Source organism: Onychostruthus taczanowskii, unplaced genomic scaffold (assembly GCF_017590055.1).
Source record: "Onychostruthus taczanowskii isolate IOZ18803 unplaced genomic scaffold, ASM1759005v1 scaffold34, whole genome shotgun sequence".
Taxonomy (NCBI): domain Eukaryota; kingdom Metazoa; phylum Chordata; class Aves; order Passeriformes; family Passeridae; genus Onychostruthus; species Onychostruthus taczanowskii.
This window is the reverse complement of record NW_024500794.1, coordinates 991,310-1,006,013: the sequence shown is the minus strand read 5'-3', so window position 1 is coordinate 1,006,013 and position 14,704 is coordinate 991,310. Positions and strand designations below refer to the sequence as shown.

Below are 14,704 nucleotides of genomic sequence, written 5' to 3'. Positions count from 1 at the left end.
CTGTCCCAAGCAATCACAATGCTGATGAGGTGATGCATTTTTTTAGGAGGGATTTTTAATCTCCTGATAGCAAAACAAAGTTAGTGTTATACAAACAGTACAAAGTTTACCACAGGATTGAGCTTTAATCTCTGGTGGTTGCTTATTGACTGCAGAAGAAACAGAAGCTACTCAGTGAAAAGACCTCCTCAAAATCCTGTTTGCTGGCAAACTTGAAGGAGAGGCTCTCACCCCCTGCAGCTTTCCCTGAAACCCAAAGTAAGTCTGAACTGAGGTCTGAATTGGGAGATGGGACTGGGCCTGGGTTTTTTAAAATTCCTGTTTATTCTGCCATGAGAGGACTTGGTTTATCTTATTGTGCTTGATGATGTTGACCTTTCTAAAAGTTAGAAAAGCGGAAGTGATAGATGGTTTAAAGAACTTCACAGTGTATTTATGAAGACTTGTGCTATCAGCACAGTTCTCAAAGTCAGAGAAAGCAGGTTTGGGATACTTGCACCCCCTGCTACATGTCAGAGCAGACAGAACAATACCAAATAAATCAGTTGCATTTCTTCTCCCTCTTCCAATGAGTTCCTGATCTTGGGCTCTTTACTAGCAGAGAATTGTGTGTCCCAATTTTCAAATGTAGACAGGGGTACTTCAGTCAGTGAGAAGCAGAGTGCCTGCAGTTTGACAGGCTGTGTCTGTGTACATAACCTGCGTGTTTACATGTGCCAAAAGTGACCAACATGGGACACATGGGGCTGATTTTGGTGAATCTTGCAACCCTTGCTAATCTGGAATGGGATGTTAATCCTGAAAATTAGGATATTTACTTCTTCCTGTACATTTTTTAGAGAAGTCTGACTGAGCCACAGCTGTTTTAAAATTTCATGTTTCCATATATCTTGCTAAATACTTATTTTAATCAGGACTGCAGAAGTAATTGCAACAAACAATTTAGAAAATTGACTTTGTCTGTGTTTTGTACATGTTTCTGCACACACACAGGCATGGTTTGCTAAAACATTAATTTTCATGGCTTTCAGTTCTTGCTTCTTCAAAAGTATGTAAGTGCAGGCATTTTCTGGGCAGCATTTATGTTGGTTTGATTAGACATCTGGGTCACACAACTTCACTTCCATTCCCTGAAAGGCTGAGGTTACTTCTCAGAAACATGTTTCATATTGTGGAATTTGTTTTTTGCCAGTGTTTTCTTATGGTTTGTCCAAATTCTGTATGTTCCTTTTATAGTATATATCAGTGCTCCAGCATGTAATGCAAACACCCAGAAGGTATTTGTTACAGAAGAGAAAGGAAGATCTGTAGAAAATGCTTTGTTTTTTCCACAGCACTGGCCTTGACAGTGACTTGTTCTCAGGGTCTGGAATAGTTTTACAGTGTGTTCATCCTGGAGCAGGTTACATGTAGACTCTGTGTTTACTTGTTTCCAGATTTCAAGATGTTGAATTCCATCCCTGTGCTCCACAACTAATTGTTCAGTCACGGTGCCGTCCTTAGGGGTAATCTAAAAAATGGTGTTCTGGGACACCCTTTGAGCAGAATTAGTGGAACAAATAATGCAGCTTGTTTTAAAATGGAACTTATGACAGAATTACACAATTGAAATAGCAGACCTAAAATGTCCTCTTCAGGGTGCTGTTTAAAACAGAAGGAAGGGAGGCACAGAGATGCAAGCTTCCTCCTGCTCTCATGGCTGCATCCGCAAGTTTTCCTCCTACTGGGGAAGAGGATTCGTAGACCAATGTGCAAGATAGACTGAGACAGCTCTCAGCAGCTCTTCTATAAAACAGATGGCTCCAAGTTTTGCATTCAGTGACATTAGAGCCCCCGGAAGAGAGAATGACAGTTCAGGGATCTAATTTCTGCTCCATGTCATTCTTTTCTTCAAGGTTCCCTACACCTCTCTCAGCAATGGCTATGGTGTGTCTTTCTGATTTTGAAGCTTATGCTAAGAAGTATTTACCCAAGATTGCTTGGGATTATTTTGCAGCTGGAGCAGATGACTGTACCACACGAGATGAAAACATCCTGGCATATAAAAGGTAATGTGAGAAGGAAATGAAGGGGGTCGTACTGGGACCATTTAAACTGGTTTTGTGCAAAAGTTTGGACTTGACAAGCAAAGGCACCCAAAACCTTGTCCCTTTCCAGGGTGTACCCAAGCAAAATGCAAAACCTGAGTGACACACACTGTGTGCTCTGATGCCAGACTGAATATAACACGGGTTGTATCAGGCTTTAGGGATGCTGAGGGTACAGGCAGGTGCGAGGGTAGGGTAGGGCAGGGTACAGTGTGCTATGGAGTGTGTGGCATTACAGGAATGGGCATGAGCAGCTCCAATAGAATGAATTGCAACAGGGAGCTCTTGGTGAACAGCAGAAAGCCTGTGTGCAAATAGGGTGGGATTTGGGGAACATGCTGCAGAGCCGGAGGGCAGGCACACTGTACAGTGAGGACAGACACATGGATGGTGAAGTGGAAGGACCCAGCCTGGCTGCAAGTAAAAGGAACCTGGGGGAGGACAGTGGGAGAACAAGACAAGGTGAGCTGAGGCAGGAGACACAGAAATCATGTACTGTGGCCAGTAAGACAGGACTAATGCAAAGTGAGTGAACTGCTGGCTGAATTGACTCTAAAAGCAAACAGAAAGGACGAAGAGCCTTTGTTATAATTTCTTTCATTATAATTTTATTATTTGTTGTTTTCTTCATTGGCTCAGATTCCTGCTTTGCCATTGGTGAATGAAGACCTGGTTTCCATGAAATTTCAGAAAACTCACTGAACATCTACTGTCCTGAAGGGGTTTTTTTGCCTTACAGAATTCATTTCCGGCCACGTATGCTGCGGGACGTATCCGTGATGGACATTAGGACTAAAATCCTGGGTTCTGAAATCAGCTTTCCTGTAGGAATTGCTCCTACAGGCTTCCACCAGCTTGCATGGCCTGATGGAGAGAAAAGCACAGCCAGAGGTACTCTTCTGGTCTGGTGCCATGTAGCACCAAAAGGGGGGTTGTAGCCTCAAGAAGCTGTTAGGATGACTTGAAGTGCGACTGAGAAAAATTTTCAGGCTTAAGGGGTCAAACTCCATTCCTACTTTCTGACACCCTGCATGGGATGCTGCATAGATGGTGCTCTTCTTCTGCAGCTACCAACACAAAAATTAGCCCCATGGAGTCTGCTGCAAACTGAAGACAAAGGCAGTGGACACATTTCTGACTCATACCAAAAACCACATAAGGTTTTCAGTCCTGGGGGCTCTAGATGGGTGGTAAAAGTGGCGGATGGGACTCAGACTGTGAATTCCTTGTTACTGGTTAAGTAATGTCTCTCTTGGACAAAAAGATATCCCATTTTCACAAATCCTGTGGAGAGTCTGAAGACCTGACCCCTAGAAATGTTTTGTCTTCTGTGTACACTGAGTAGATTTAACAGTACATCCCTGAGAGGATTTAGTAATAAAGATAAAATTCATGCTTTTTCTAAACATGTAGCTGCAAAATGAAAGCACAGCTCGGTTAATTACTTCTCTCTTTTCTGCTTTCTTAACCAAGGACTAACAAGAGTGCATGGCAAATACACTGTCATTGTTAATCCCAGGACATAGCTGCCCTGTGCTTTGTAGGATACACATGAAATCAGGACTTGGGGCGGTCTCTGCAAACAGTGCATGGTTTTGTATCTGATGTCTGGCAAGACCCTTCAGATGCCTTTGTTTCTGATTCCTTCCCAATGCTTCCCAAGCGGCCAGAGCAATGGACACCTGCTACATTGCCAGCACCTACTCCACCTGCACGCTGGAGGAGATCTCCGCGGCTGCGCCCGGCGGCCTCCGCTGGTTCCAGCTCTACATCCACCGCAACAGGGCAGCTTCCCAGCAGCTGGTGCAGCGGGCGGAGGCCTTGGGCTTCCAGGGCCTCGTCCTCACCGCCGATCTGCCCTACACAGGCAAGAGACGCGACGATGTCCGCAATGGTTTCCGCCTTCCTCCCCACATGAAAGTGAAGAACTTGGAAGCAGCCTTTGAGGTTTGTAAAATGAGCCTGTCCTTTCATTCACTGCGCTGGCATGCACCACATGAGAGAAAAACCACTGGGTAACTGCTGCCCTGGCATTTGCTGTACCGGGGTGTATCTTCTCCCCTGGTGGTTCTGCAGCATCCTGGCTTGACCTCCTGCCAGACTGGGTTCTGTCTTCAAAATCCCCACCCAGCTGCCTTAGAGACACTGATCTCCACCCCCATTGTAATTATTCTCCTCCAGAGACATGTGACATTTCCAGAGCCAATGAATATGTCTGTTGGCAAGTTTGATTAATCTGTTCTAGGGCAAGGAAAAACACCAAGGGACCTGTGTATTGTTGCAGTCTGGATGAGTTTTCCTTTTGCTGTTTCATTTTGGTTGTAGGGAGATGACTGGTCTGAGTACGGACTGCCACCCAACAGTTTGGATCCTTCGGTCACCTGGAATGACATCTACTGGCTGCGGAGCCTGACACGCCTGCCCATCATCATCAAAGGCATCTTGACAAGAGAAGATGCAGAGCTGGCAGTGAAACATGGAGTTCAGGGAATTATTGTGTCCAACCATGGTGGAAGGCAACTGGATGAAGGGCCTGCCACTGTAAGTGAGAATGGATGAAACTGGATGTCCCACATTTTCCCCCTCTATGGTCTGCACGTTTGTAGTAACCTGGGTGTTTCTATGACCAGGTTTGTGCGTACACTATTGGTGGACTTATTCTATCCAGTGGCCATGGATGTGTGCAGATATACTTTAGCTTTAAACTGGTGAGATCCATGCCTTGGCATGGGGGCTACCCACTGAAGTATTTCCTCAGCTTCTCGGGAAGGTTCTGTAGGTACCACAGAACCCAGTTAAGTGCAGATAAACTACCGCCCTAAGTCAGGGAGAGTTCCTGCCTGTGCCTCCATTAGCTGGTGCAGCGCACTCAAACTCTTTGCGCACTGCAGCAAAAAGAAAACAAAGCTCTGGAACCAAAATTGTACAAATGAGAGCATAATGTATTCTCATTGTTCACATCTGTCAAAACATGCAAAACAATGCAGCTAGATTTAGTGAGAGGTCTGCTTGCGTATTTACAGGCTCAAGTCTAAACGGGAATTTATTGACTTACATGAGCCAGAAAAGGGATAACTTATCTGGAGAAAAATTCCCCTGCTTTTAAATTTGTACAAAGAAATCATGCATTGTTTGGACGTGTGTATTTCACTGGCTTAATTTGGCTTCTGTCAGTTTTTCCAGTTGCTCTTATTTTACAGTTCTGCATTGCACAGTATCTTACGAACTTTCTTTCCTTGGTTTTCTTTTGTTAAATAAAAATAGGTACCAGGGAATTCTCTTCTGTTCTGCGTCAAGGCTGACAATAATGAATAAAAAAAAAATCCTCAGTGCTAATGGTATAATAACAGAAATGGCATCCACATTAAACTGTTCTTCTACCTTAAAAGTTGTTTTACATACACAGACAAGGCAGTAGTTTGAGTCTGCTATTTTTGTGGTGCCAAGCCTGGCTGTTGCTGAGTTAGTCCTAGAAAATTTCAGCCAGAATGTCTTTAGTTTGAAATTCAGGAAAAAAAAAAAATTAGAAGAAAGCAAAAAGGTATAAGACACTGCAGAAAAGAGCCTTTTGGGTTTGCTCTGAAGGAGAGTTAATTACGTCCAGTGCATTGTCCTGCCCCTGGTTGTACTGCCTTTGGGGCCAGAGCCAGCATCTCTGCGTGGTGCTGCCCTGCAATAATATCCAAGGCTTACTCCATGCTGAACTCTACAGAAAAGACCTTAGGGAATCAGGAGACTTAACCTGGAGAAAGTGACTGACTGTACTACATAGCAAATGAAACCCTTCATAGATACTTTAGAGGGAGGCACTCAACAGGTGGTCACCAGGATTAAGTTGAAATGTGAGCTTGGGTAGTTTGAGCAGCAGAAGTCTGACATCAGTCTTTTATGCAAACAGCTGTATTATTCATCATTGTCTCAAATAAAAGTAAGTATTGATGTTAGTTTTTCACTAATCAAAAGTGATAGCAGAGTGATCAAAAAGTGATCAAAAGTATAAGCAAAGCACTGGAAAATGGCATTAAGTATCTGGAAAGCAGAGCAGGGAGCTGCATGTTATTCTGCTGTTTGTGATGCATTGTCACCTTTCATTTTGAGAAGGTATCCTACTAAAGCACTGCATCCCTGCCTGTCTCTTTGGAATATATCCTCCTTCTCGTGGAATCAAAAGCTGCCCTCAAGGTGAAACTGGCTTCTTCTTTGCAGATTGATGCTCTGGTTGAGGTTGTGGAGGCAGTAGGAGGCAGAGTCGAAGTTTATGTAGATGGAGGAATACGAAAAGGAAGCGACGTGTTAAAAGCACTGGCTCTGGGAGCAAAATGCGTCTTCATTGGAAGACCAGCTTTATGGGGCCTGGCTTACAAGGTGAGTAAGGGGCTCTGAGGCCGTATGTCTTCTTCTCACACTCTCCAGCAGTCTTGCAGCTGAAGTCACAGAGTTGCCACTGGTGGAGAATATATTTTAAAATTTCATTTTGCTGAATTTGAAGTGGAATCACCCCCAATTCACAGAATGAAACCCTGGCATTTCCTCTTATTTAAAAATACACTAAATTTGACAATTTCCTGGGATTTTGAACAATGGGATTTTGAAGGTGATAGCATTGTTTTGTGGGACCTGATTTCTTGTTGTTGCAGTTTGATGCCAAAATACTTTCGGACTCGGGACCATCAGTGATTTTGAAAACTGTAGCCGGACTTATTTGCCAGAAAGCTTAGTCTGCAATTTTATTTGCTTTCAGCAAATAGTTGGCAACTATACATGGTTTTGGTAGAACAGTTTCACAGCAGTGCTATGAATTCTTCAGAAATACATATAGAACTCCATCCCACGGATGGCTGAAACATTTTGAATCAGGCTGAGCAAAACTGTCTCCTGGAGGTGCCTGGGCTTTCCACTGCTATTTCAGTTCCAACTTTGCTGCTTCTCAACTCCAGGCATATTTCTATGATCCAGAATCATCAATTAGGCCTCTGATGCAGGAGGTAAACGTAATATAATTAAAACTAAAATAGTATTATTATACCAGTTGGGGTTTTTTGTTAATTTTTTGGTTTTTACACTCTGGATGGAGTCTTCCAAAACTTTTCTCTAGAAGAAAAGATAATTTTTTGCATGGTCTAGACACATTTCCTTTCTCTTAAATGGCACTTTTGTCTAGTGGTGTGATTGCTGTAGATTCCAGTAGCAAGGCTTTGATCAAGAAATCACCTGAATCTCCTGAGAAAACCTGTAAGAGTTGGCAGTACTGTTTCTTTTGCCAGTAAATATCAACAAAGGGCCTAAGATGAAAGAGCTGTTCCTGTGACTTGCCTGCACTTTTTCCACAAGGGAAACAGAAAGGAGATGGGATTTTGGAGGGTTTCAATTGTGCTTTGGTGTTATAGTCCTTAGAGTATTCCTAAAGATGTATCTCAGTGGCGTTACCAAAGCATACAATAGAGGAAAGGCATAAACAAGTGCTAACATTGTCTGCACCCAAAACATTCATTATTGCAAGATATTAAAATAAAATGTAAGAGAAAAAAAATTAATTCCCCAGTGTTTCATAGGAAGATCAAAATCTTCTGTACATTGTATTGGCTTTTGAGCTTCTTGGTGTCACTTACAAAGAGAAAAACACATAGTCTATTATTTTTAAAGATTCAGTCTAATATTTGAGTAAACTACAGTTTCTGGAGTGGTAACATATATAAAACTCTCATTACTTCATTAAAACCTGTCAGCATTGTAAGGCTTGACATTTGAAATAGCAAGCCCATTGGTGGGGGGAAACTGAAAGCTAAAAAAAAGAACCAGCTACAAAATGTCAGAAGTGAAAAACAGCTTTGTTTTCTTTCCCTCTTCAGATGTATCCCAAAAGGAAAAGCATCTAAATTAATCTGTGATGAACTGAGCACATCCATCATATAATTTTAATCATTCATCTCCATGGGAGACTGGAATTGGCACAGACTTAAGGGATTATCCCAGCTCTCAGGGTGCAGGCATCCTGCAGCACTGCTCTGTGCCAGTGCTCCTTTTACCCTGACTGCTTTCTCTGTTGGTGCAGGGTGAAGAAGGTCTTCAGGATGTCTTGAGAATCCTTCAGGATGAATTTCGCTTGTCTATGGCCTTAGCTGGTAAGTATTTTGTTTGTAATGGGTGTTACAGATGTTCCTGCATGCAAGCACTGTGAAATCAGGAGTGTGATGGATGGGTGACAAAAAGGGAATCCACAGGAGCTGAGATTGTTTTAGTTGCTATACTTGAGATTCTCTTCTTCCTGTGAAACCACATTCCAGGTGTCATAGCAATGAAGTTTGCAGGGAGGGAGTAGGTTAGAGCAGCTTTGTGACCCAAGTAAAGAGATGCAAAACTGCTAAGTACAGACAGCATAAGTTTTTCAGTGTTTATCAAGGTTAAATGCAGCTGATCTTTTTTCTGCATGAAGAGCTCATTAAAAATGGATGCAGAATTTTTCTCTGTGTGTTAGAGAATACAGTCTGTGGGTGAGTACACACGTTTTAAAAGCCTTTGTTTCTCCTCCCAGCTTTTACTCTCACTGTGTGTTTCTCACTCCTGCACTCAGCTGTAGCTGCCCTGTTTGACCCTCTCACCAAACAGCAAATTTGCAGATCCCAGTGCAAGCTCCAGTTTTATTCTTGAACAAGAGGGTTTTGGCACTGACAGGGTCCCCAAAGCACCAAGCCTGACAGAGTTCAAGAAGCATTTGGACAGTGCTCTCAGGCACATGATGTGATTCTTGGGGTTTCCTTTGCAGGGCCAGGAGTTGGACTGGATGATCCTTGTGGGTTCCTTCAAATGCAGGATATTCTATATACTATGACATATAGAACTCAAGTGGATAGCAACACTGACTGGGAGACTGGAGCTGAAATCCCTCTGGCTGTAGTGTGGTTTTATGGGTTACTTTTTCAACCAGTAAAGATTCCTGGGTTTTTTTCCCCAGCAGACTTTAACAGTTCTTTTCATGCAAAAGAGCACAGAATTCAGCAAGAGTAGCAGGCCAGGATCTTTTTGCTGAGGCTGTGAAATTCATTGAATGATACAATTTTTAGGTTGGAAAAGATATTTAAGACCATCAAGTCTAACAGTTAACCCAACATTGCCAATTCCACCATGAAACCATGTCCCTTAGTGCCAAATCTATGTGTCTTTTAAACACATTCAGAACTGGTGGCTCAATCACTTCCTTGGCAGCCTATTCCAGTGCTCGATAACAATTTCTGTGGAGAAATTCTTCCTAATATCCAATCTAAACCTCACCTGAGCAGAGGATTCAAGGTGCAGCCTCACCAGTGCCCAGTCCAGGGGGCCAATCACTGGCCTGGTGCTGCTGCCCACACTGTTGTTGGCACAGGCCAGGGTGCCTGTACCACACCTGGGTACACAGCTGGCTCGTGTTCAGCCAGCTGTCAACCAGCACCCTTATTCCACTCATTTAATCTGTCCAAATTAAATGGCAGTGCAAGTCTTTACCTCTGGCCATTTGGCACACAGCAACCCCTGTCTTTTCTCTGTGTTTTTCTGCTGACTTTACTGGATCAGATTGCACCATGCTCAGCTTGTTATAAAAATAATTCTTTTCATGTTTCTACCTCTTCTTGTGGGGGGACTCCAGTGCTGAACCTCGAGGCTGACGATGCCTCTGAGGAGTGGAGATATTGAAGTACCAACCTATTCCAACCTGGCTTGTACAAGACTGGGATTTAGAGCAGGGGGGCTTCCAAGCTTCATCCACAGACCTTTGTCTCTCACCAGTGTTTAATTTCTTGCAGGCTGTGCCAGCGTCTCTGAGATTGGCCAGCACCTGGTTCAGTTCTCCAGGCTGTGATCAGCCTCCTGCCATGCCCACCAAACAGAGGCAGGAGAAGCTAAGGTCCCAGCCAGACTGAAGATGAACAAGGAGGTGCAATAAGTATCTGCTAAGGCCTTCTGGAAACTTCTGAAAAGATTAGGAAAGGCTCTGTGTTAGCAAAGGCTGCTCTCTGCTTTTATTGAGACCAATGAATTCCATAACAGTTTGGGTAATTGTTACTTGTCTAAATGCATTTTCTTTAAACTGGCTTTTCCACAGCATTACCTATGTTGGGTCTTCCTCCAAAGTTCGTCTAACCTGGACAGCCAGACATGGAAAACCCTGTGCCTTGCTTTTTCCACTTGTCATGCCAAGTCTCACTGCAACCGAATCCACACACCTCTCCTGCTCCGGGACAGTAAGTGTTGTGGCTATCTTCCACAGACTTGGCTTTTCCTGGATGTATTCATAAAAGATATAGAAGTAAGATGAATCAGCTACCAGGCACCCCAGCTGTCCTTTGAAAGTGGGGACAGTTCTTGCCCACTGCTTCTAAAAGCAAAGCAGGGAAGGGGTGGAGCAGAGTGCCACTTGTGGGGAACGAGCCAGCTCCTTTTTCCAGTAGGGCAATCCCCTGCCTCTCCCTGCTTTGGAGCCACAGATACCCTGACACCCATTTCACTGGCACATGCAGGGACAGCCATGCTGCCAAAAGGTGACCTTTTGCATAAAGCCTACTTTAAATCAGCCCAAAGGAGGCAGAAGGAAGAAGCTAACCCCATTGGCTCGCTCTGTTTAGACTTTAGTTTCTCTCAGAGATAACAGTGTCTGCAGCGATCTTCCAGAGGCCTTCACATGGAGGCCTTCCTCTCTGCTCCAGTAACAATAAACCTTGTCAGCAGACTGACAGCCCAGCAGATAAGACTTGGAAATTACAGCACATCACACACGTTGATGGATTTCAAGGATGTACAAGAAGAGAATGAGACAACTGGGAGTGCTCAGTGCTGCGAAGGCTAAAGGCAGCGGGAGGGGGAATCACATCATGCCTTTTACCACTCCTTTGGAGAAGATCCAGGCCAACTTCTTGGATGTGTGCAGTAAAAGGGCTAAAGGCAATGGGCACAAGTTGCAATGAGGAAAATTCCAGGCAGAAATCAGTGGGGGAAAAAATCACCATGAGGGCAGTCAGAGACTGCAACGCAGGGTTTGTGAAACCTCCATTGTTAGAGATGTTCAGAGCTTGCCTGAGCAAGGTCCAGAACAACCTCTCTGGCACTGCTGTGAGAAGAGGTTGGCACAGAGATCCCCAGAGGCTGCCTTTAATCTGAATTGTAGGAGGATATCACAGAATCATAAAACAGGAGCTGCACATAAGATCTGTACCCTGCCACACCACTGTGCTGCCATGACCAGCTACGTGGAGCTGCAGGGGCAGCAGGTATATCTCTGTGAATGGCTGCAAGAAAGCATTTTCTGAGTGAAAAACAAAGATATTTGGTGAGTGAACTTGAAGTGAGAGGTCACAGGGTTGAATCAGGGTGAGAGTCTATTTAACAAGCCCAGTTTTTCCAAGACATTCAGAGTTTTCTGTGATTTGGGTTAGACCTAAGCCAATGCATACCAAAGTTTCATGCCCCATTGTTGGCACCCAGTTCTGCTTTATGTACTTGATGTCTGATACACATTCAAGCAAGGTTAAGTCTTACAAAAAAACTGTCCTCGAAGATTGTAAACATGTAGCTTAAGGACTAATCAAACCCTGCTGCTTCCCAGCATCCCTGGAGGATGGGACAGAGAATCAGCCTACTTACAAGGGTAGTTTATCTACAAAATGGATCCAAACATTTTTCTTTGGCATATCATGCAAATTTCTCCAGCTTTTAAATATATGAGTCACTCATCAATTTCACCTGAGGAAAAAGAGTTCCTCCTAAAAGTAAAGGGGAAAGGAGACTAAATGTTTGTTTCTAGATAATTGCCCAAATCTGGCAATTTGGCAAAATTGCTGTCTAATATGGCAAAGACTACTGCAAGAAGCCTTTTTGATCTTGGAGATAACATCAGAAATGTTTACAATCACCTTCTCCATTCTACTGGAAGAATTTTGGTATTACTGAAATAGGAGATATTTTCTTTGTCAGGTTTGAAGACACAGGAACACTGAAGCCTCTTAAGGTGGTTTTCTTCACACCATGATACCAAGTGTCTTACAACTCTCCTCCACTATAAGAAGTTGTGTTTATTCAGAGTCCGATGCAGGACAGTTGTCCACAAGTTAATTATTTAAATATTTTTCCCCTCTTGTCAATATATAACTAGAAGAGAGGGAAATGTTTCCAGGAGGGAGCAGTGCCTCCCACACTGAAGGACAGAAGTTTTCCTTGAGTAAATCTACATTTCAAAGTCCAGCCTCTCTCCCAGAGCTGCCAGCATGCCAGCTTACAGGCATACAGTGGTAGAGAAACACATTAATTTTTCACATGAGAAGAAACATGGAATTATGTGTGTGTGTGTGTGTCTGTGTTTGGTCACAATTACTCTACATTTAGAAATCAAAAGGTCCAGCTAAATAATGAGTATGCTTTTGCTGCTTTTGCTTTTCCCTGCTTCAGTTCTCATAGGTCTGGGCAACAGACCAGACTTCCGAAACCCCTTTCCTGAATTAAAATTCTTTCTGGACAAATAGATCTGTTTCTTTTTTTCTTACTTCTGGATACCCTGATTGATAGCAAAATCAGTTTACCTGATTCCATAATTAAACAGCATTGCCCTCTGTAAAAGTACATTTTATCCCATCAAACATCCATGCCCTGGAATGTTATTGCATATAACCATTCCAGTACCATGATACAGTTTTTTCCTAATGCTGCTGGGAATTTTCCCTTCACTATTTCTCTTTCTGTCTTCTCATCTCCACTACACTCCCTCCCAATCCATTTTTCCCCTTGTGACAAGGCTAAGAAAATACATTCTCTAACACCTGCCAGTCATTGTCCCAAAATATCTGTCACAGCAGGCACAAGTGAAATCAGAGGAGCAACTGTTCCTGGGCCAGGCTGGAATGGGACATGGTGCATTGCACATATATTAAGTTATCCCCTTAGCCCATGTATAGCATTTCTCCAACACTCATCAAAATGTACAAGCTCTGATTTTCTAAAATAATGCTCTAAGTAATGCAGTCCATTCTACAGCAAAATACCAGACTGTGGTGGCTTCATTTTACGATGAAGTCAAAGAGAAGCAAAACATCAACATAGTTAAAAAATGTCTATGCCTTGACACAGCTTGGTACACTTTTCAAATGCTGCTCAATAATGTTTAAATCTGCAAGTCCCCTACCTGTGCAATAACTCTGAATTTCATCAAGCTGCTCCTGGTGGTTGGAGGTCTGGTGGACTTTGGCCTTGTTGCTCATTGGAGCTGTTCTGGGTGTGCAGCCCATTCCAGCACCAGCCTCCGTGTCCTTTGGGGAGCACCAGAGCCAGCCTTGTCTGACAGGAGGAGCCGGCATGCCACTCAGCAGCCCCAGCAGCGATGGCAGCACGAAACAAGAGGTCAAAAGCTTTTCTCTAGCTGAGACTGCAGGAAGGACCAGTAGGTCTGAGCTGGAGTTGAACAAATTGCTGATGTCCGACCACTGACATTCACACACAGCAGTTCAGATGAGGGCTGCTATGCAGTGATGTATAAAATTCTCTCAAACTAAGCCAAGCAGTTGTCTGACTCGTACCTAAGAGGACAAAGCAGAGCAGCAGTAAATCTCCCTGCAGGCTCCCATGAAACACACATATTCTCATATAAGCACTACCCCTGCTAAGCTTGGTCATTCTGATAGGCAAGCTTGGTGCACAAGAGTGTTTTCTGTCCTAAGAGGCTATGTGATGTTGTCTGGTTTTATAATACCTCTTCAAAGCATTTTATTTCCTTTGTGAAAGCAAAAAGGAAGCCCTGTTACAGAGAATGCCTCTTGGAGCAGCAGGATTTGGTCAGTTATTTTTCTTGCAAAGTGCACAAAATTAATTTGCAGCAGCTTCTGATAAGAGTATACAATGTCAAGGTCCTGACTGTGAAAAGCCAAGGAAAGAAGCACTGATAACAAATTTTTAAAGCTTTGCTGGGGTAAGGAACAGATTTTCAAGGACGCTGAGATTGAAACAGTTGCCAAAATGTTGTCATGTGTGTCAGCTAGAAACCTTTCTCCTCCAACAGAAGTGGTTTTGCTTTCCTCCTGTCACTCGCAAGCCCAGTTTTGCTCTAAAAAAGTAACAGTGTGGGGATGCTTCTTCTACAGCTTTTCCCCAGGGCTCTCTTTAATGAGTGAACAAAACCCATGATAGAATAAAAGAGGAGCCTAGCAGTTAGTGGCACAAATAGAAACAAAGCATTTTTAGAGATCCATTCCAGCCATGCCCCAAATCAGGGATCCCTTTTCCAGTGATTTCAGCCTAATTAATTGTGTTGCTGGGCTTCTTTGTAGCTTCCTTGTCGCTCAAGGCAGCTCCCTATTTATCATCCTACTTCAGCAGGGATGTCAGCCTATCCCTGTGTGAGAGAAAGAGAAAATACAGCTGCAGCCAGCATGTCCTGACAGACCCAGGAGGTTCAGGCTATTGCCCTGCCCTGGTCTCACACTACAGAACAGTTTTGGTGGAAGTGGACTGAAAACCCAGGGAGAAACACCTGGGCATTTTCCCTGCGTGTTGGAGATGTAGAGCAGTAACGACACACATCACTGCAGAGGCACAAACAGCCCTACTTTAAATAGGTATTCTTGCACAAGACATTTCCAGAGGTGAATCTTTCCCTCCTG

At 43.6% G+C, this 14,704-nt stretch overlaps 1 protein-coding gene across 2 annotated transcripts; it reads left to right on the top strand.

Moving 5' to 3' along the window:
• Window positions 1–1,917: 1,917 nt before the first annotated feature.
• Window positions 1,918–9,924, top strand: HAO2 (hydroxyacid oxidase 2). Of its 2 annotated transcripts, XM_041410963.1 has the most exons (7): window positions 1,918–2,048; window positions 2,827–2,978; window positions 3,751–4,034; window positions 4,413–4,628; window positions 6,294–6,452; window positions 8,140–8,209; window positions 9,869–9,924. In XM_041410963.1, exons 1-7 carry the CDS (start codon window positions 1,918–1,920, stop codon window positions 9,922–9,924), a joined length of 1,068 nt encoding a protein of 355 aa, XP_041266897.1. The 2 variants fall into 2 exon arrangements, with proteins under 2 accessions (XP_041266897.1, XP_041266899.1); XM_041410965.1 differs by lacking the exon at window positions 4,413–4,628.
• The last annotated feature ends 4,780 nt before the right edge of the window (window positions 9,925–14,704 follow it).